The sequence below is a fragment of the Euprymna scolopes genome, chromosome 25 (assembly GCF_053919585.1).
Source record: "Euprymna scolopes isolate OS-2025 chromosome 25, ASM5391958v1, whole genome shotgun sequence".
Taxonomy (NCBI): Eukaryota; Metazoa; Mollusca; class Cephalopoda; order Sepiida; family Sepiolidae; genus Euprymna; species Euprymna scolopes.
In genome coordinates, this window is record NC_136506.1 from 85761492 (window position 1) to 85785881 (window position 24390).

General features: G+C 34.0%; 1 protein-coding gene across 1 annotated transcript in view; it reads left to right on the forward strand.

Moving 5' to 3' along the window:
• LOC145247477 (monocarboxylate transporter 13-like) overlaps positions 1-24390 on the forward strand; it is a 266991-nt gene that overhangs the window by 222350 nt on the left and 20251 nt on the right. Inside the window, exon 3 of the mRNA XM_080109275.1 lies at positions 14374-14517. Within this exon, the coding sequence (XP_079965401.1) occupies positions 14374-14517 (144 nt within the window). The remainder of the gene's footprint in view (positions 1-14373; positions 14518-24390) is intronic.

Genomic DNA, 24390 nt, shown 5'->3' on the forward strand with positions numbered 1-24390 from the left:
TTATTTGAAATTGGACCGTATGATAGGGGTCCCTGAAATATTGACTGAGGAGTATATACGTAAAATTGAATTAATTATTAAGAAAAAAAAAGATTTCCTCAGTCTAGAAAGATCTCTCTTTAATTGAAACTTTAATTTTTTCGAGCTGTTAACTATACAGAACTGGTCGTTAACTAATGTGACTCCCAGGTGTGGCGGGAGTTTATTAATTCGAAATAATCCTTGTGAGTGAGTTTAGGAAAAGAATTGCTTTTAAATGATAAAATAATTACTTTGGAAAATAAAGTTAATTAACATGAAAAGTTTCTGAATTCGAAATGACCTGGATAATGGTCTAAAAGAAGAAATGATTTTTAAGAATCAATTAAATAACTTTAAATGTACACTGAATTTTAAAAATAATAATTACGAAATGAAAAAGTTTGGGATGTTTCTGAATCTCATTGTGAAGGGTGAATTGATTCAAAATGAATTGTCTATGATCTTTTCGGAAGATTAATTTTAATAATGAACCAAATGTTTGGAATAATTTTTGAATTTTGGAATTAAATTTTAATGATCTTTTGTAAATCAAGTTTTGAAAAAATACATATACTTTTTAAATGTACCCTGAAATTTGGGAAAAAGTTAATTATGAATGTAATAACTGAAATGCGTTTGCATTGTGTAAACAAATTCTAATTGTGACCGAGGTGCTCTGAAATGATTTTTTAAAAATGTTTTCTTTTTAAGAAAAAAAATTGTTAACACCCTATTTCATTGATTTAATGTATACCAGGTTTCTGAATTGTTTATTTTTGGAAATTTTTTCCCCCTAATTGAGTATTCTAACTCATGAAGGCTGAGTGCCCTTCTTAATTAATTCTTTATATAATTAATAAATATTCCGTGGTGGATAGTTTTTATTGGTCGCTCGGCGGCAGACTCCTTGCTCTAACAGAATTAATTGGATTAGAACCTCTGAAGACCAAGGTTTTACTAAATCCATATAGGTCGGCGTGATGAGGTCACGTAACCCCGACTTATCTAAAATACATTATACTGGTCGCTGAAGAGAGCGTAAGTCCAGTAACTGAAGTAATAACTTGGAATACATATAGGTCGGCGTGATGAGGTCACGTAACTCCGACTTGGTTAAAATACATTATACTGGTTGCTGAAGGGAGCGTAAATCCAGTTACGAAAATAATGTTATGCAGACTAAATTAAAAAACGTATAGGTCGGCGTGATAAACTCACGTAGAATCCGGCTTAGTGAAATACGTATAGATCAGCGTGATAAACTCACGTAGAATCCGGCTTAGTGAAATACGTATAGGTCGGCGTGATAAACTCACGTAGAATCCGGCTTAGTGAAATACGTATAAGTCGGCGTGATATACTCACGTAGAATCCGGCTTAGTCAAATACGTATAGGTCGGCGTGATAAACTCACGTAGAATCCGGCTTAGTCAAATACGTATAGGTCGGCGTGATAAACTCACGTAGAATCCGGCTTAGTGAAATACGTATAGGTCGGCGTGATAAACTCACGTAGAATCCGGCTTAGTCAAATACGTATAGGTCGGCGTGATAAACTCACGTACAATCCGGCTTAGTGAAATACGTATAGGTCGGCGTGATAAACTCACGTACAATCCGGCTTAGTGAAATACGTATAGGTCGGCGTGATAAACTCACGTACAATCCGGCTTAGTGAAATACGTATAGGTCGGCGTGATAAACTCACGTAGAATACGGCTTAGTGAAATACGTATAGGTCGGCGTGATAAACTCACGTACAATCCGGCTTAGTGAAATACGTATAGGTCGGCGTGATAAACTCACGTAGAATCCGGCTTAGTGAAATACGTATAGGTCGGCGTGATAAACTCACGTACAATCCGGCTTAGTGAAATACGTATAGGTCGGCGTGATGAACTCACGTAAAATCCGGCTTTGTTAAAAAATATTATACTGGTTGCTTAAGAAAGTGTAAATCCAGTAACTGAAATCATGAGGTCATTGCCTCGATGGAGGGCGAGGATGATTACCCTCTCTGGTATTTGAAGCAGTATACCAGTCTACCAGGAGCCTGGTGGAAAAAATAACTTGCTTCACTGAGTTCCTGATGGAACGTAGAGCATGGGGACATTGATTGCTGACGGCCGGTTGACGCACCATTCACGGAAAATTAGGGACTTCTGAAATTTATGAATACTCATAAATTTCGGATAGCATAGGGAGGGATGTGGCACTATTTCCTTGTGCCACTGTTTCTAACACACTCTGCAGCATGGACGGGTGGTAAATTGTCCATGAGCGTAGAGATACAAAGAAACCCCTTCCCATAATCCCCTTGCTATCTTTCTGTCTCTTTCCTGCACGACCACCATGATGTGAGGACGCATAGACTGTCTCTCCGTAAATGAGGGGGGCCACCCCCTCCCTCAACACTAGTTAGGGTAGGTTAGTTAGCTTTGAAAAGCCTATTGTAAAAATTAATTGTAAATTGTTTTTTTTTTGTAATATATATTGTATCTCTAATGTAAAATAAAATAGTTAGTTATACCTTTGTATATTACAATTGTGTCGCGTGTCGTTTTTCTTGTGTCTGCAATGAATTCCTTCATAAATGTCTTAAGTCGAAAGGCGGCCCTGAGGACAAAGAAATGAAGATTCCCACCAGAATGCCACCAGGGTGAAGAGATCATCTTGAGAAAGGAAAGGAGCCACACCCAAAACCAACATCTCAGGTATGATTTTCTTCTTACTACACAGACCCTAATGACTGGCCCATCTTCATGTCTTCATGAGACCGCTTTAAGACATTTACTATAACACGTCTGTCGGTCACACCCCAGCCGGTCACTGGGGTGTGACCGACAGACGTGTTATAGTAAATGTCTTAAAGCGGTCTCATGAAGACATGAAGATGGGCCAGTCATTAGGGTCTGTGTAGTAAGAAGAAAATCATACCTGAGATGTTGGTTTTGGGTGTGGCTCCTTTCCTTTCTCAAGATGATCTCTTCACCCTGGTGGCATTCTGGTGGGAATCTTCATTTCTTTGTCCTCAGGGCCGCCTTTCGACTTAAGACATTTATGAAGGAATTCATTGCAGACACAAGAAAAACGACACGCGACACAATTGTAATATACAAAGGTATAACTAACTATTTTATTTTACATTAGAGATACAATATATATTACAAAAAAAAAACAATTTACAATTAATTTTTACAATAGGCTTTTCAAAGCTAACTAACCTACCCTAACTAGTGTTGAGGGAGGGGGTGGCCCCCCTCATTTACGGAGAGACAGTCTATGCGTCCTCACATCATGGTGGTCGTGCAGGAAAGAGACAGAAAGATAGCAAGGGGATTATGGGAAGGGGTTTCTTTGTATCTCTACGCTCATGGACAATTTACCACCCGTCCATGCTGCAGAGTGTGTTAGAAACAGTGGCACAAGGAAATAGTGCCACAAGGGAAGCAGGTAGCAAGATGGAAATTTCACAGTCTAGCCATTCTGCTGAAGAAACTATTAGAGTAGAAAGCGTTCTGGCATTTTAGAGACCTCAACAGTGAAGAGGTGAAATTTTGCTGATATGCAATGTCGAGACTCTTCAAACTTTTGTAAACTTTGGATAGACAACGTAGCTAATGGAAGGGATGATTTGGTGCCCGGGAATTTTCATGATCATGTCACACCAAACTTATGGCCTCCTAACTAACTCACCGGACCATAATTCTTTGGATTATTACGTGAAGGGGGTCGTTGAAAAGGAAGTTAATGAGCATCCTCGTAATACCAAATGCTCTTTGATGAGAGAAACAGCCTGATCAAAGCTTGCAGTCACTTTCAAACTCGAATTCATTCGGTAATAGAAGCGGAAGGAGAATACCGTATATTTCGGCATATAAGACGACCGTCAGATAAGACGAGGTACAAAATTGGAGCAAATTTTAATAAATTTATCATATATCGGTTGTATAAGATGACTGCTATATCACGAAACTATGTTTGTTTAGCCTAGGCTAGAGATTGCAACACCCGGTACCTTGTAGGAGTGAACCTAAGTGACCTCAGGCCACATACTACTACCATGAAGAAAAGACATTGTTTCTTTAATCCTCTCTTTCTCTAAAAGAACTCAACTAACCAAGATACCCAAAAATCTATTCTCGTTTCTCTTCTGCTGTTGCTGCTCGCTCACCCTCTCTCTCTCTCTCTCTCTCTCTCTCTCTCTCTCTCTCTCTCTCTCTCTCTCTCTCTTTGACCGATGATTGACCTAAAAAGGATTGGACAGTCAGTCTCCAGGCTTCTACGTTGTCACACGTGTCCTGCGAAGAGCAGACACAGAATTCTAAAAGTATGTAAAAACTAAGAAAATAAAATATTCCTCTCAAGCTAATATTTGTATCCACTTTGCCAGTTATAACAACCAATAAACAAATATTACAACCTTATGAAATATTGGTTTTTAAAGATGATATTTTTTTTAACTTTAAGGGTCGTCATACACGGAAATATACGGTGTATACAAAATAAAACGTAGATTAATATTATATTTATTTATTTTGTTGCAAAAAATTGTAAAGTTTAACGATTTAACAAGTTTCATTTTTTTTTTTTTTTCCAAAAGTGTTTAAGTTGTCCTCGGATACTTTACGCACCCCGTATACAACACATGATTATGTTACCCTAATTTAATACTAGTTAAAGAACCGGTCTCCATCGAGTAATAAGGATATGTGTACTTATGTTCTTATACAATATATACAACACAATCACGTTGACACCAGATCACCAAAGTTAAGCAATGATAAGTTTGGCCAGTACCACATGGGTGACTATTTGGGAAAGCTAGGCGTTGTATGTACCGCGCCAGTGATATAAAATTTTCCAGGTTGGTATCTGAAGGCACGTTTAATTCAACAGGAGAGATGCATCCCCAGTCTTTATTAAGACATACATCTACAAGAAGAAAAACTAATGTAAAAACCTGAGGCCTACTGTGTGCTCTGTCTTGTGGCAACCATTGTACCGACAAAGACTAGCAGTTGTACCAAAAATTGTCATTGGTTCTTCACAAAGCCTTCACCATTATAAACACATCATCTGTATGGATTTCCGAGCAACTTAGTTGTTGTGACGGAAGCTCATACCTCGAAATTGACAGGGAGTATAAAAGGCCGTGATATCGTCTAAATTTTCCAGCCAATGGAAAGGTGCCAAAGCGCTGAGCTAATAAAAGCACCTCTTGAGTTGTAAGTTTTTTTAGTTTTAGAGGAGAAGAGAAAAACTTTTTTCTTCTTTTTTGTTTTCTTTTTACAAAGAAGTCACCTCTTATCAAGGCCCAGAGGCCACTCGAGTATAAGAGTTAATGAGTGTACAGTAGCCATCGAGACAGTAGTGTAATGTTCGTTAGTAGTGGAAATTTGGTAAATTGGATTACGTACTAGTCTTATTGCAGTCATTTTGGTCAATAATTAAAACAATAATCAATGTTTGAACTCCCTGAGACTGGTTAGAGTCCATAGTTAATGTGGATTGGTTCCCACATTCAAGGATTTTTTTAAAACGGTTTCAGCTGTTTTCATCATAGCTGTCATCATTACTGTCTGTTGTATAGTCTTCCCTTTGATTCCAAATTTATTAGTTTTTTGTTTCTAGGTTTTTGGGGATTGTTCCTGATGCTCCTAAAATTACCAGTATTATATTGACTTTCTTTGCGTTCAGTTTTCATACTATTACTACTACGACTAATATTATCAACTCACTAGGAGTTTTCACACAGGTTAACATCAAAGATTTCTCTTTGAAAACAACATATAGTGTTCCTTGGAGTCTGAGTGACAACAAGCCTCCTCAGATTTCCGGTACTCACCACCTCTTTTCGATAACCTTTGCAAATTAGTTTACATTATCACAATAGCCGCTTACCATTGATTTCTCGTTAGGAATGACCATTGGTCGTCATTGGAATTTGGGTGGCAATAAGCCTTTCCAATGTTCCAGTCCTCTTTGCATCCATCCAGTGGAGGTTTGGTTAGTGCTTTCTCTCCATTGTCTTTCCATTTCCTTTACCTTTCTCACTTATTTAGTATGACGTCAGTTTATGGTGACACCCACAAAAAAAGGGGAGGAAGGCAGGGACGCAAGTGGGGATTAACTTACAATCATACAGTTTCAGTTTTCTTGATTCCATGTGATGTTTCTTTGTGCTTTACATCTGTAGCATTTTCTATATATTTGTATATGCTTTCTATATGTTTCTATATGTTTTCTATATGTTTTCTATATGTTTTCTATATGTTTCTATATGCTTTCTACGCGTTTTCTATATGTTTCTATATGTTTTCTATATGTTTCTACATGTTTTCTATATGTTTCTATATGTTTTCTATATGTTTCTATATGTTTTCTATATCTTTCTATATGTTTTCTATATGTTTCTATATGCTTTCTACGTGTTTTGTATATGTTTCTACGTGTTTTCTATATGTTTCTACATGTTTTCTATATGTTTCTATATGTTTTCTGTATGTTTCTATATGTTTTCTATATGTTTCTATATGCTTTGTACGTGTTTTCTATATGTTTCTATATGTTTTCTATGTGTGTCTATATATTTCTATATATTTTCTATATGTTTCTATATGCTTATATGTTTCTATATGTCCAACTTGTGCCTGTATTTCATAGGTGTTAGTCTCCGCATTCAAGGATTTTCCTTAATATTTTCAGTCGTTTTCATTGTTGTATAGGATCTTCTCAGCCATCCCTCTGATTCCAATCTCTCCTATTTTTTTTTCAAAGTTTTTCGGTATTATTCCTAACGCTCCTAATTTTCGTGGTGGTATCTTTACTTTCTTCATCTTCCACATCTCTTTGAGCTCTCTGGCCAGTTCCGTGTATTTGCGCCGCTGTCTGTCTCCTTCATTTTCACTGTGTGGTCTATTACTATTATCATTACTTTATCTACCATCCCCACGAATAATCTTATCAAAATCATTGTGATCGATAATAAAATCAATAATGAAACGAATCCAAATTGTGTTAAAGCCAATGTTTGTTTAATCTGATCGTCGAAAAATTCAATTTCGATTCTAAATGCCAAATGATTGATTATTTCTGCCAACAAAATCGATTTTTTTTTATGTGAGATTTCGATTTATAGAAATCGAAAAGGAAAAAACATAATACAAAGAGATTACAACAACAGACGAGTAGAAAGAAATCATTTTTTAAATAAATATTATTAGTATTAATAATAATAACAACAACAACAATAATAACAATAATAGTAACAACAACAACAATAACAACAACAATAATAATAATACTAACAACAATAACAATAATAATAATAATAGTAACAACAACAATAATAATAACAACAACAATAATAATAATAACAATAACAACAACAATAACAATAACAACAACAATAACAATAATAACAATAATAATAATAATAACAACAACAACAATAATAATAATAATAACAATAATAATAATAATAATAATAATAATAACAACAACAATAATAATAATAATAACAACAACAATAATAATAATAACAATAACAACAACAACAATAATAACAACAACAATAACAATAATAACAATAATAATAATAATAACAACAACAACAATAATAATAATAATAATAATAATAATAACAACAACAATAATAATAATAATAATAACAATAACAACAATAACAATAATAATAATCATAATAACAACAACAACAATAATAATAATACTAACAACAGCAATAACAATAATAACAATAATAATAATAATAATAATAATAATAATAATAACAATAACAACAACAACAATAATAGTAATAACAACAACAACAATAACAACAATAATAATAATAATAATAATAATAACAACAACAATAACAATAATAATAACAACAATAATAATAATAATAATAACAACAACAATAACAACAATAATAATAATGACAACAACAACAACAATAATAATAATAATAATAATAACAATAATAATAATAACAATAATAATAATAACAACAACAATAACAAGAATAATAATAACAACAACAATAACAACAACAATAATAATAACAAGAACAAGAACAACAACAACAACAATAATAATAATAATAATCTATATCATAATTGATCCGCTCATTTTACATAATAGTTACAGTATTCGATAATAGCCAAGAAGACCGAGGTTCAATCCTCAACTGAGTTATACCAACGACTCCAAAATTGTACTTTGAAAGGAAAAAAAGATTAAGGGAGGAAAAGATGATATCTGCTGTTTGAAACAATTTGTTTGCCACTGGAACTTAGTTACATGGTATACTCTTCTTGGGTAATCTTCATATTCAATGCAATAATGTATTTACCATTATTTAGTAAAAATTTCTCCAATATAGAAAGAAATTATTTTTTTTAAATAAATATTATTAGTATTATCCATGCATGGAGTATTGTTGCCACATCTGGGCTGGTGCATCTACCACTAGCCCCTCCCTCTTAGATAGGGCCCAAAAAAGAGTTCTTAATCTAATATATCCCACTTTGTCAACTAAGCTCACACCCTGTCCCATCGCCGCAATGTTGCACTCTGTGCCTATTTTATAAATATTTTAATGGAATGTGTTCTGATGAACTCGTTGCACTTGTGCCTCCCTCGACGTACATATCCTCGACAAACCCGCTTATCAACAAAATTTCACCCCTTCACTGTTGAGGTTCCTAAATTCCAGAAAGCTTTCTCTACTCTGATAGTTTCTTCAGCGGAACAGTTAGACTGTGAAATTTCTATCTTGTTACCTGCTTTCCTGACTGTACTGATATGCAGAAGTTTAAATTAACATAAATCAACATCTTGTTAATCTTTTCTAGGCATGGTCCCAAATAGTAGCCCCTTACATACAAGTGGCGATACGCCTTGTTAGGGGTGAACGTGAGTAAAAAAAAAAATTATTAATAATAATAATCTATATCATAATTGATCCGTTCATTAGGCATAATGGTTAGAATGTTCGATAATGGACCAGGAGACCAAGGTTCAATCTTCAGCAGAGTCATACCAAGGACTCCAAAATTGTACTTTAAAAGTAAAAAAAAAAAGATTAAGGATGGAAAAGATGGTATCTGCTGTTTGAAACAATGTGTTTGACACTGGAACTTAGTTACTTGGTATACTTTTCTTGTTTGATCCCCATATTCAATGCAATAATGTATTAACCACAATATTTTTAGTAAAACCTTTTCCAATAACACCTTCTAATACTGATTTTGAGAGCAATATGCTTGCCACTGAAACTATCAAGTAGTATACTTTTTCTCCGTATATTCTTCCTCGCTGTGACGTCACCTCGCATACTGGTCGATCATTTGAATACGTTGGCTGCTGCTGCTGCTGCTGCTGGCATACATGCTTCCGCGTTCTCATATACCTTCATGTGGTAAAAAAAAAATTCTTTACAAAATCAAATAAAACCTTCTTCAAGGTAAATAAAAAAACAGAAAAAAATTTAAAAAGAAAACCCTCAAAAGTTCACAAAAAACGAAAATAAATAAATCAAAACAAAATGTCTTAGTGTGTAGCGGTACGCCAAAGACATTAAAATAAATAACATTTCAGTTACGCACACATTTGCTGTATACACCCACACAAATTCTGTGAAGATAAAAAGCATAACTTTGTCTTTTCGTGCGGACGTAAAACAGAGCATACCACGTGACAAAGGATATCCACTTTCTGTCCAATCAATGCTCGAAGAAAAACACATTTTTAAAATCTTTTCTGATAGCCTCGCTGGAGCAACCCAAGGGATATAAAAGACACCGCGCAAAAGTCAACTGCCTCTTTTTCTCTTGTTCTCTTTTCCCGTTGTTTTAGCAACATGGCGCAAACACGTACGAGCCGTCTAAAAGGAAAAATATGTTTTTGCCGCTCAAATTTACTTTTTCGAACCGAGCAGGATCACTACCTGACAATCGACTCGGACATCTTTGCAGGGAAAGGATTTACCCTTAATTGGATCTGATTTATTCTAAGAAGAAATTTAATTCCTTTTCGCTTTATTTATTTATTTTTTAAAGAACATTACTTCCTCAGTCCAGAAAGATTCTCTCATTTAATTCCGGAATCAAAAACAAACTTTACCATTTCTTCTCTCGTGCAACGACAGAGCACACATACATATAAAAAAAAATGGTGCTTCCGTTAATAAATTTCTATATTAAATGTTGAAATTGGTCTTCATATTGCTAATTACTGACACCTTTTATTTACTTTTTTGTTTTATTTTATTTATTTATTTATTTATTTATTTTAATTTCTTTATTTTTCTTTTATTGATTTATTTATTTATTATTTTATTTTTTTTTTGTTAAGGGCTGAGAGTTATTTATCTATGCTCATGCCACGGCTGTGATACCAAGCATCAGTGAATATCAACCAATTTCTTTACATTCTTTCACTCTTAGACAAGGTCAAAATAAAGGCTCAAATCTGATAGATTCCACACTATCATTACCTGAAAGTGCTTCCTTCAAACTCTTTGGCCTAATGTTCACAGGAAATATGAACTGGAATAGATATATGAGAGCATTGCCATTATTAGTGACACAATCACTGTGGATGCGAGGGAGAGCACACTAGGGACATTATTTGCAGCCTTAATTCATTGCGAATTGGTAACAAAAACGGCATCAACCACAACAGCAGAATACTTAAATTGCGTCGTGTTATCAAGTACCAATCGGTCACATCCGGCATCAAGTTGACACTTGGGTGTCAAAACGATTGGAATGTGGTTGTTTTTGTTAATATTGAGATTCTAAGTCCATACGTTTTACAACTACCTGATTTAATGGAGGCTTTTTCTGAAAACAGCTGATACTACTTATGGGGAAAATTATCCTGCAAAAAATGCTTAATATTCGAAATAGAACACCAATATATCAGTGGAATTTATTTACGTTTCTGATGTTTTTCGTATTATTTGAATTCATCAGACTACTGTTCTTATCTTGAGTGTTATTTTCACAACGTTTCGGTCGATGTAACTTCCGACCTTCTTCAGTTGTATCTTGTCGAACTCGGGAATGTTTTGAAATTCCGTACAGATTCCCGAGTTTGACAGAACATTCCCAAATTTGACAATATATATCTGAAGAAGGTCGGAGGTTACATCGACTGAAACGTTATGGTGTAATATATGGAAGGGGACAGATCCCAGTAATTAGATAAACAAAGTAAATAAGTTTGGAAATAATATTTATTAAAGGAAAAGGCTAGAATCGAACCCAGTAATCAAAAGTTAAAAATTAATACATATTGCAATTTAGATGCAATTTAATGAATGTGAAGCAATTTTTCATTGTGTTGAGAAATTACTAAATATATTAATTATGTCAAAGTTAGGAGAAAGAACAATTCAATTTAGGAATTTTCTTTGTGTTGCAAAAACGTGTTGCAATACTTTTTAGTATAATGGGATATGATCCCGCACAGTCGGGAGATTCTATTTATAAACGATGCTGCTAGGAACTGACGAATCGAATTAATTCACGTTTTGCTATGAACCAATCAGAAACCAGAATTGCTCCATAAAAATTAAACTTTTTCTGTAGCAATTTCGCATATGTTTTCTTTGTGTCAACACGGCAACAATCTTTTGCTTCGAGGCTTCCAACTCAACAATTGTCTACTGAGAACCAGTCACCTCCAAGACTTGTGGTCCTGGATATGACCTGAAACTATATCCAGTGGTGAGGCCCAAGCTTGCGAGCTTTGGGGAGTGTGGAGCCACCCTTTAATTGCCATTGCTCCCAGATTCACTCTAACCCGGAGTGGCAGTATCTGTTAGGGTCCCAACTATGGGTTAAATAGAAACCGACTTGAAAACAACAAATATTCTATTAAAATTTTTCTTCAAAATCTTTGGATTCGGCATTAAATAACCTGAAAAGGATTGATATGCAGGAAAAACAAAAATAACCAACCAACAACCAGGACTTGTGTAGAACAACTAACCATCGGAAACTGTTTTGTCTACTGAGAACCACTCACCCCCAGGACTTATATAGAACAACTATTCATCGGAAACTGTTCTGAAACTAAACATGGCTTACAACTCTAGAAAAAGGCGTGTGGAGACATGTGTAATATTTAGAATCCACACGAGGACTCACCCATTGCTGAGGCACGTTTTGACGTCACAAGGAAAGGTAATTTACAATATATTCAGAGAGTCAGTTCAGTCAGAGCCAAGTTCAGCAGATGAGTTTAGGGTGGGGGGGGGGGGTCACAGCAATTTAGTTTGCTGAAACCCTTTTGGAAGTGACCAGAAAAGGGAAACAAAAAATATAACTTCGAAAGGCAATTAAATTCTTGATCATAAGTCATCCAGCTGGGAGAATAAACATCATCATGTTATTTGTAAACCTTTGTCTTCGTTGTCATCTCTGACATCTGAAAGGTAATGTGTCTTTGTGATCATCTTTGAAAACGAACTTTACATGAAACACCTTCCTTCCATAATATTAACTGCATCCCTTCCTTCAATGATGAATTTTCCTCTTCTATGATCTATAAATACGAACTGTGTGTAAACATTAGAATTGTCTCATCGTCGTCCCTGTTATATGAATGTCTTGCCCCGCTATATTTGACCTTCACTCTGTGGTCTGCTAGAACGGCAAAATCTACACTTTGGCAGGACTTTTCCTTCTTGTTAACTATTATGATATCCGGTCTTCTTGTTTGGTGTGTATATCCGTTTGTATATCCATGTCCTATAGGGTTTTGTGGCTTTCTGTTGCCGGTTTCTGCTTGCACCATTTGTCTAGGTGTTCAAGATACAATTGTCTTCATAATTCCCAGTATGCTGACTTTACCACTTGATCGTGTCTATTTTTATATTCTTTTGGACTTAGTTCGCTGCATTCGCTTCGTATGTGGTTTATTGTTTCGTCTCTTTGTCTATTATTATTATTATTATTATTATTACTATTATTACTATTATTACTATTATTATATATTATTATTATTATTATTATTATTATTATTGTTATTGTTATCATTGTTATTGTTATTATTATTATTATTGTTATTGTTATTGTTATTATTGTTATTGTTATTATTATTATTATTGTTATTGTTATTGTTATTATTATTATTATTATTATTATTATTATTATTATTATTATTATTATTCGCTCATAAGGAGCTTTCACACAGGTCATCAAAGATCTCTCCTTGAAAATAGCCTGAGAACAGTAATTCGAAGAATCCAAAAAATATGAATATTTGTTTATTGTTCAAAAACGAGGAACACGAGATAGAAGGAATTATTTCCTTATTCCATGGAGTAAAAAAAAAAATACTGATAATATATGTGTGTGTGTGTGTGTCTGCATCTGTCTGTGTGTCTGTCTTTCATGTTTGTGTGCATGTGTTTGTCTGTATACGTGTTTATATATCAGCGTGTCTGTGTTTGCCACGCTGCATGCACAAGCAAGTAGATAATTCAGAAACAACGTTTTAGCCTGTTAAAAAACGGGGAAAAGTTATAGCCTGTTTGCTTTGAACGGGGGTTTTATGCCAAATTGACCATTGAATATGGTTAGATTTGTGCTGCTTTTTGCATTGAATACTAATCGCTATTAATTCCTAAATATGCATAGAACGGATACCATCATAATTAGTTTGCTGCACTTTATCATAACAAAGACTCTTACAAAACTTCAGCTAGATCATCAACGAGTAGTTTCTGAACAAAAAGGGAAATTAAATATCGTATTGTAGGGACTAATACCTATAAACCCATAACTGTGCAACCAATAGATTCCATAATACTTAGTTTGCTGCACTTTATCATGACAAAGTGTCATACCAAATTTCAGCTAGATCGGCCCAGTGTGTCCAAAAAATGTGAGAGTAAATGTAGTGACTGATTCCTATTAACCCCTATTAATTCCTATAAATTCCTAACTGTGTATCGAACGAATACCATAATACTCAGTTTGCTACACCTTATCATAATAAAAGTCCATTCAAACTTTCAGATAGATCGGCCAGTAGTTTCTGAGACCAGACAGAAAGACAGACTAAAAAAGATAATATAGATATTTATCTATATTAAAAATGTGCACTATTAAAAATAAAAAAAACAACACCTTATTAGAATAAAGGTCCATACAAACTTTAAGCCAGATTAGCCCAGTAGTTTTAAAGAAAAAGTGGATCAGACAGACAGACCGACAGACGAAGAGTGATATAATATAGATATTTGTCTATATTAAAAATGTGCACTGTTAAAAATAAAAAGAAAAGGAACCGTATATTCGTCCGATGACTTGTGTTTCCTCTCATTTCCAGGCCCAATCGTCAGCTACATGGTAACGAAATTTGAATATGGTCATGTGACAATCGTTGGAGCTATCCTGTCCACCGCCAGCATGATCGGCGCCATTTTTTGCGAAAAACTGATTCTTCTTTATATCACATTTGGATTTCTCACAGGTAAGTTGCACTCACTTTTTTTCAAAGACATGTTTTTTTTTTCTCCCGACCACCACTAATTATCACTTCATACACAGAAATTCGTTGATTTATAAGTACTTAATTCCCTTTAATTCTTATGTTAATTGCTGGTGGCCTGGAGGAAAGATACTAGCCTATGAAAGTCAAAGATAATTTTGTGGCTGAGTTTGGATCTTCTGACCAGCATTAATTATCACTTCATACACAGATGATAACATAAGCATAAAACATTCGTTGATTTATAAGTACTTAATTCCCTTTAATTTTTATGTTAATTGCTAGTGGCCTGGAGGAAAGATACTAGCCTATGAAAGTCAAAGATAATTTTGTGGCTGAGTTTGGATCTTCTGACCAGCATTAATTATCACTTCATACACAGATGATAACATAAGCATAAAACATTCGTTGATTTATACGTACTTAATTCCCTTTAATTTTTATGTTAATTGCTAGTGGCCTGGAGGAAAGATACTAGCCTATGAAAGTCAAAGATAATTTTGTGGCTGAGTTTGGATCTTCTGACCAGCATTAATTATCACTTCATACACAGATGATAACATAAGCATAAAGCATTCGTGTCTGTAGATATAAAGATAATTGTTGATAAATTAAATCTTTTAAAAATTAGGCCGTGCAGACAATTCTAACGTAAAATTTCGGAAACCTTAAACCTAATCTTGTAATTTGACATATAATCTTTCTACTTTCCTTTATAGATTAATACTTGTCGACATGGCATTTATATGTACTTGATTCCCTTTAAGTTTTATGTTAATTGCTGGTGGCCTAGAGAAAAGCATGAAGTCAAAGGAAACTTTGTGACTAGGTTTGGATCTTCCAACCAGCACTAATTATCACTTCATACACTGATGATGGCATAAGCATGAAACATCAGTGTCTGTAGGTATAATGATAATTGTTGGTATTTATTCGAAAAATATTCTAGTTATAAAGCCATTTTAAAAATTAGGTCTTTTCTTTCTGATTGAAGCTTGTAACTCATTATGGAGTATCATCATTTTCTTTTCTATCAATGCCGGTGTTTCACAGAGCTCTATTCTAGGCCCAACACTGTTTCTTCTCTATATAAACTAGCAGGGGTACCCGGCGTTGCCCGGGTGTTTGGAAGTGTGCGTTGAGCACGAAAAAACAAAAAAAAAACAAGTGTTAGTAGGCAGGCAGGCTCGAACCCGTGACGCGAAGGGGGAAAAGAAAGTGAAAGAAAACGTGACATCTTACCGTTACGCTACGAGGCCATAGGAAGTGGAAAGCGCTCAAATTTAACGATGTCAATCAAAAAGTTGACTTGCTAAGTGTATACGCAGGTGCAGAAATGAACGTTGGCTGAAGGCCAGTTAAGTTTTCCGCCATTTCATTTATTTGTTTCCCCACGATGTTGGGGAAACAAAGCTCCTCCGAAAAAGGGGGAACTCTCAAATGAATAGCAATTGTCTGATATGAAGGGTTTTCCCAACATTGATCAAAGCTGATTGCTTTCAAGACGTCCCGGCACGAAAGGTCGCTGACGCCTTTGCAGCAGTGAGTTTCGCTTTAATTATACAAAAAAGAAAACAAATACGCAAAAGGACGGAATAGCGCGAATTTTATAAAAGTCGATCAAAATAAAGAGACGACGTCCGTTCACAAAACGTAGATATTATGATCTAGGAAGTATATAAAAAATTCTAAAGAATAGTACCCCCCCCCGCCTCGAGAACCCCGGAAAAAAAGCCTTTGCAGGACATACAAAAACGCGTGCAGCCATTTTGTCTTTAATATTTATAGATGACCTTCTAAAGAGTATAATATGACCCAACCAACTATAATGGTCGAATATTACATTAATAACGGTTATAACAGAGCTAAGTTAGAGCTTTTATTATATGAATAATCCCGGGCAATTCTCGATTACCTTGCTGACTTCACTTGTTTCTTCTTTATATAAGGGACTTTCCAGAGAATGTGATTCAGAAAAAAAAAACATTTATGCTGATGAGTCATGTGATTAGCCTCGTTGATTGCATTTGAAAGTTAAAATTTAAAAATGTTAAAAAAGCCAACAAAATGCGATTTTTTTTTTTTTTTGTAAATAAGCATATTGTTTATTCAAATACAATTTTTTTCTTTACAAAAAAAGCTTCTTCAGGTAGGAATATATGGCTTTCGGGGCTGAGTTTGGATCTTCTGACCAGCATTAATTAATATATTAATTAAATATCTATATTATTCATTGATTTATAAGTACTTAATTCCCTTTAATTCTTATGTTAATTGCTGGTGGCCTGGAGGAAAGATACTAGCCTATGAAAGTCAAAGATAATTTTGTCTGATTTATTCCCTGCTTCCTTTGTTCCAGCTCGTTTAACTCGTTGGTCTAGTGGTCTCCATCAATTCGCTGTTTTAATATCTTATTGTAATACAGCTTCCTATTCCATTAGGCTTTTTCCAAGACTGATCGATGTTGCTTTCCACCATGATGCCATGTGTGTAATGCAGCTAATGTGTCGGGTAAACATCAAGAATTTCTCTACTATTGTATAAAGGAATTTAGTGTGCGTGTGCATATGAGTTCGTTCCCTATGGACTCAAAAACGGCTGGCCCGATTTTTATGAAATTTCACACAAAGGTACTTTATATGCCTGGCAGTGTTCTTAGATAGGTTTTGTATCGGAATATCTTTAATAAGTATCGATAATCAATAATCAAAATAATCCAATGAAAGAATAAACAGGCAATTTTCACCAAAGTTAACACCTTATACAACCTAATATCACAAGTGCATTTGAGACGGTTTTTTGCCACGCAAGCCGACAGACCCGACATATAAAATGAACAGTAGATTCCTTGATATGACAGGGGCGCTTTTGAAATTAATTTTTCTGTTTAAAACATCATCTAGTCTGCTGTGGCTAGACACTGTAATGTTGCGGAACTCTCTTCCTGCTCCCTGTTTTCCTTCTCCCTACACTCTTGGTCTTTTCAAAACTAAGGTCAATAGGCATCGCCTGTCTTTGTGGAAAACAAGGGAATAACTGATAAGGATGGATTTGAGAAAAAAGGGGGCAAATAAAGACCTGGTCAGAAATAGGTTTGTTGGGAAGTCAATAGGCGTTAAATCGGATGTGTTGGCGAAGGAATGGATGACAGTGCTTGGGTTGTGAGATGCAGAACATTCAAGATATCAGGGTCAATTGATAGGGGAAGGTCAGGTGGAAAAACAGTATGGTGGGCAAGGAGAGTTATAAGGATGGACTTGAGAAAAAGAAGGGTAAATGAAGACCTGGCCAGAGATAGGTTGGTTTGGAAGTTAATTTCTAAAAGCCACCTCTTGCATGTCGGTGTGTAAAAGGGATGTTAAATTGATGATGATGATGATGAGGAGGAGGAGGAGGAGGAGGAGGGGGATGAGGAGGAGGAGGAGAAGGAGGAGGCGGAGGAGGATTAACCCTAATATTAGAAAAAAAAAATGTATTCCTACATTAGAGAAAAAGGCAACAAAAAAATATCTTTGGTCTATCAGATTTTAGAAACCATTATATATTCCATTTGCATATCTCCAGGCTTCCTTAATAGCAGAACATTAAACATAAAATAAAAAAAATTAAAAATCGATAGTTTGTAAATTTGATCCTAAAAAAAAAAGATGATTTTTTTTTATATAGAATATGAAAAACTAATTCAGGAAAAAAAAAATTTCTTTCTTTCTTTTTTTTTTTTTTTTTTTTTTGAATCAAACCAGTTTTTTTTGCTTGATGAAGAAATTGTTCATTCTCTGCCAAGACTGATCGATGTTGCTTTCCACCATGATGCCATGTGTGTAATGCAGCTAATGTGTCGGGTAAACATCAAGAATTTCTCTACTATTGTATAAAGGAACTTAGTGTGCGTGTGCATATGAGTTCGTTCCCTATGGACTCGAAAACGGCTGGCCCGATTTTTATGAAATTTCACACAAAGGTACTTTATGTGCCTAGCAGTGTTCTTAGATAGGTTTTTTATTGGAATGTCTTCAATAAGTATCGATAATTAATAATCAAAATAATCTGATGAAAGAATAAACAGGCGATTTTGACCAAAGTTAAGACCCTATACAGCCTAACATCACAAGTTCATTTGAGAAGACAGACTCGACATATAAAATGAACAGTAGGTTCCTTGATATGACAGGGGCGCTTTTGAAATTAATTTTTCTGTTTAAAGCACAGTTGCACTATGATACTTGACTTTTTCATTTTAAACTTAAATTCAAGCCATTATCACCGTGCAAGCAGTAAAGCCAGGCATATTAAATCAACAGTAAGTTTTTTGATATGACAGGGGCGCATTCGAAATGAACGTTTCTGTTCAGAACACAACTGAAGCATAATACTTGATATTTGTATTTTAAACTTTAATTTCTTAGAACTGCACGCCTGTGGAACTCTGTTCCGTCTGCCTGCTTCCCACTGGACTACAACTTGGATGTGTGCAAGTCCAACGTTAACAAATTCCTAATGAACCGCCCCCTTAAGTAAACACTTCATCAAATCTCCACACTAACGTAATGTACTTGCAATAACCCTTATCCCTGAGTGGCTTCCGGGCCTTGATAAGTGGTGATCACTGTGTAAAAAAAAAAAGAAAAAAAAGCTATTATATATGAAAATAATTTTATAAAATAAATAGTAAGTTCTCTACAGTGCAATGTAGACTATAATGCGGTACGGCATGTGAACTTTCCTCCTGGTGCACCACGATGGGTCCCCAACTAGAGCAGGCAATCAATCGATTTGATTGAAAACTGGGTGATTTTACTGATTTCGATGATAATAAAAATATAGGAGTGTTAAACATTCGTTGGTCCTCATTCAATCCCGGGCAACGTAGGGTCTCTCTGCTAGTACACTATAATTATTGGACAATTTTTGCTTAACTTAAAGTAAAATTAAAATTTAAGTCAAGAAGAAAAAAAACACTCATTGTAAGGTAAGTTTTATGAATAAATATTTATTTTTTTGATAACAAACAAATGATAGCAAACAAAAAAAAATTGTTTTTTTTCTTTATGATTTTTTTTATACAGATCAAGATAAATATTTATTTATTTTTCATATTTTTTTTTTTTTACACAGTGATCACCACTTATCAAGGCCTGGAAGCCACTCAGGGATAAGGGTTAAGTTGAGCAGCAGGATGTCTTTCTACGTTACATTTGAACTTCTGCATGTCAGTATAGTCAGGAAACAGGAACGCGGAAGGGAATTTCAAAGTCTAGCAGTTCTAGGGAAGAAACTATTAGAGTAGAAGGTTTTCTGGCATCTGGGGATTTCTACTGTGTAGGGGTGGGATTTTGCTGATTGTCGGGTTTGTCGAAGTATTTACGTCGAGGGGGTACAAAGACTTGTAGTTCGTCGGAGCAGCTACCATTAAAATACTTGTAAAAAAAAGCAGAGGAATGCAACATTTCGTCAACATTTCGTCGTGGGACCTATTAGGTTGGCGACTCTCTTTTGAACCCTGTCCAAGTGTTAGAAACTAGTTGCAGATGTACCACCCCAAACGTGGCAACAATACTGCACACATGAGCGAACGATGGCCTTGTAAAGGTCCAGAATACTACAGGTGTAAAAAACTTTCTAGCGCGGCAGGGAGAGCCCACCTTTTTTGCAGCAGCCTTAGCAATGCCATCGATGTATCTGTTCCAACTCATGTTTCCTGTGAATGTTAAGCCGAGGAGTTTGAACGAAGACGTCACCTGCGAGAATTGGGAAAATTTTTATGTTCTTTTATAGCTTTGATTTCATTTATTTGTTACATGGGAGTCACTGCTTATCAAGGCCCGAAGGCCACTCGAGGATAAAGGTTAATGAATGTAAGGTGGTAATGTGGTAATTGTTAATGGTGTAAGTCGAGTAGAATTGAATTATTTAAGGAGACGGTTCACCAAGAACTTGTTTACATTGAACTTGAAGTCTGCGGTATTGTAAACGGCCGAGAAGTTGGCCAGCGGTACAGTGTTCCACATTTGCAACGTAATATATATAATAATAAACCAACAAAGTGTTTTAAATGAAGTTGGCTCCTATGATTTAATTGACTCAGCATTTTGACACCTTTCGACATTTTATGTAAACTATCCGAAAAATTCTGGTGATAGCATAGTCCTTATTCTGCATAATTACCTACATTTTTTGTAATCTATAATATAAATCTCACCTGTCTGTCCATATGTATGTATGTATGTATTTATGTATGTATGTATGTCTGCCTAAAACTTTCGACAAAGGCGACGGATTTTCACGAGATCAGTATCGTTTTGAAGCACGACCCTTCGGATGATAAATATCGAAAAATTGGCTAAAAACATTAATTCCTTCACCTTCAACTCAGCACTTTTCTACAGGGAGGGATCGCTTTTTTCACCCATATTTTCGAAAGCCATTCCCTCTTTTTGATTGACTAGCCTTAATTTAAACCTACTTCACTTCCGGTTTGGCTATGGGAGCAACAGTAAACACGTCATGTTTTTGGGGGGTTTTTTCACATTCTTTTCCTCCTTTGCGGTACAGGTTCGAGCCTGCCTTTCTACTACCACTTTTTTTTTTACTTTTTTGCTCAACACACCTCCAAACACCCGGGCAATGCCGAGCACCCAGACTAATAGTAAATTAAAAAAAATTTATAAAAACACGATGCTGACTGACCGACGACGACCTTAAAAGAACTTTCTTTGCCTTCTTCCCTTTTAGCAGCCTGACCTGCCAGTTCCTGCTACAAATAAAATAACTCTTCATTGTTATTGTTTAAAAAGGAAGTTTGTGTTTCTTTTGTGCCATGAAAATAGATTGGAGCTCAGCCGAGCACTTGCCATGAAAATAACGATACATCAGAGACAAACTCGCAACATCTCTTCTGTGAGAAAGAGGTTGCAGGGAAGAGAAAAGGACATCCCCTACGAAACTATGAAGTCTATTTTGAACTCAGGCAGGACAAGTCCTTTCTAGCAGCTCCTGCCCAGATGTGGCAGTAGTACTCCATCCTTGGACGTACCTGGCTCTTATAAAGATAGAGAATTGCATCAACAGTGAGATATCTACTGGATAGATAGAAGGATCCCAGGAGTTTTATTTCCTTTATTCTTTCTGCAACGTAAACTTTTTTATTACGTCATACAGGTTTTAAAACGGTATGGGCAATGTTAAGATTTTTGTTCCTTAGAATCGCTGGTTGAGTTTGAATAAAATAAAATACGTATTATATACGTTTGAAGCCAAAACAACGCATTATTACAAAATAAACAGACATTCATTTTGTTTGAAATTTATATTGAACTTCATAAATGTATTTCGAAGCAAAGCTTCATCTTCAGAATGGACAACCTTTAAACCAGTGAACTGTTCCAAAATGGCAAAAGAAGTGTATTTTCTTTATTTTTATCATTGTAATTTATCTTTGTAGAAGTGAATTTTTTTCTCTTTGGATTGATTTGTTTTTGAATGAGAGTTGGTATGTGCTTTCTCACATATTTTCCTGATCGACTCTTCAATTGTTTTAGAGTCTTCTTTGATACATATAAGTCTTTGTCAGCCTTCAGCTAAATTTTGTCACGTTAAGTTTGGTTTGCCTTCCAACTTGGTTAGCATTCTACGTCTAATTTCTGCGACTTTTGTGGATAATATTCTGTAGGACTGACCTGAGTTACCTCTAAAAGCCAAGAAATAGGACGAGATAATACCATTCCCCAAAAATAATATTTTCCTAGCCCCTCTCTTTCTCCTTCTTATAAACCGAACACAAGCCAAGAACTGCTATCCAGAGTCCCTCATAATCTCCCCCACTCTCTCTTTCTCCTTAACCAAGCCCTAGCCTGCATGACAGGAAAGTAGACAGTACACTCTTAGCCATGGAACCAGCAAGATGTACGTTGCCGGCGAACATTATTAACAAAAGGTGTACTCTCTCCAACATGTAAAAAGGCAAATAAAGTTCTTTCCTTGTAAAGGTATTATTTTATCATTCCAACTACCACTAATAAAGACAAGCGCCAGCCAGTGCTACAATTCAATATCCTTAATTATCCTCGTCACCAGTGCTGTGGTTGTGTAAGAGTTAAAAAGAAAGACAGAAATCGGTAATTAACGAAAACAAAACATATTGGATGGAAAAGTAAATACAACAAATGAAGAATGTGGATATACGTCAGTCCGACTACCACGCGTGCAAGACTCGAGCATAACCCGTGTGCTAACACTGACAGCCATATTCTACAGAACTTTATAATAAGTAGAAGAGTTCATTATTATCGGTAAGGAAGACACACCACAAGAATTACTTTCAAACTTTTTTTTTTTTAATCGTAAGCAATAAAAACAAGTTTGCCTGGAATTTCATATATGCATTCCATTATCTAACCTATATTTTACGTAACCTGATTATTTTCAACATGATAACAATTTCTGTATTTAATGAACGCGAAGGTAAAAATACTATTTTGCATTGCCAACTTATCTCACCGACTTTCATGAATCACAACATATCAAAACAATTGTGCCGTGAATTTCGAATGCAGCGCAAATCTCATCTCACACATTCCAATCGCTAACTTATTTATCCAAGATAAAATAGTATTACACTGTTGTTGGTAAATACATAAATAAATAAATAAATAAATAAATAAAAGTATTACACTGTTGTCTGTAACCCGTGCAGCAGCATGGTAAGGTCATTATCATTGTCTGCAGATAAGAAAAAGCAATTGTAACAAATAATCATTGTTTGTTTCATTCATTCATTCATTTATTTATTCATTCATTTATCTATTTATTTCTCCATTTATTTATTTATTTATTTATTCATTTATTCATTTATTTATTCATTCATTTATTTATTTATTCATTTATTTATTTATTTATTTATTTATTAATTTATTTATTTATTCATTTATTTATTTATTTACTTATACATTTATTCCTTTATTTATTTATTTATTTATTCATTCATTTATTTCTTTATTCCTTTATTTATTTATTTATTTATTCATTCATTTATTTATTCATCCATTCATTTATTTATTTATTTATTTATTTATTTATATATTTATTTATTCATTTATTTATTTATTCATTTATTTATTTATTCATTTATTTATTTATTTATTCATTTATTCATTTATTTATTTATTTATTTATTCATTTATTCGTTCATTTATTCGTTCATTTATTTATGTATTAATTTATTTATTCATTTATTCATTCATTTATTATTCATTTATTTATTCATTCATTTATTTATTCATTTATTTATTTATTTAATCATTGATTTATTTATTCATTCATTATTTATTTATTCATTTATTTATTTATTTATTTATTTGTTCATTTATTAATTTATTTATTCATTTATTCATTTATTTATTCATTCATTTATTTATTCATTTATTCGTTTATTTATTTATTCATTTATTTATTTATTTATTTATTCATTTATTTATTCATTCATTTATTTATTCATTTATTTATTTATTTATTTATTCATTCATTTATTTATTCATTTATGTATTTATTGATTTATCTATTCATTTAATCATTTATTTATTTATTAATTTATTTATTTATTCATTATTTACTTATTCATTTATTTATGTATTGATTTGTTCATTTATTAATTTATTCATTCATCTATTTATTCATTTATTTATTCATTTATTTATTCATTCATTTATTCATTCATTTATTTATTCATTCATCTATTTATTCATTTATTTATTCATTTATTCATTTATTTATTTACTCATTTATTTATTTATTTGTTTGTTTGAATGTTAATGTAAAAAATGTTTACTATTTGCACCGAGGGAAAAACAATTCAAATAC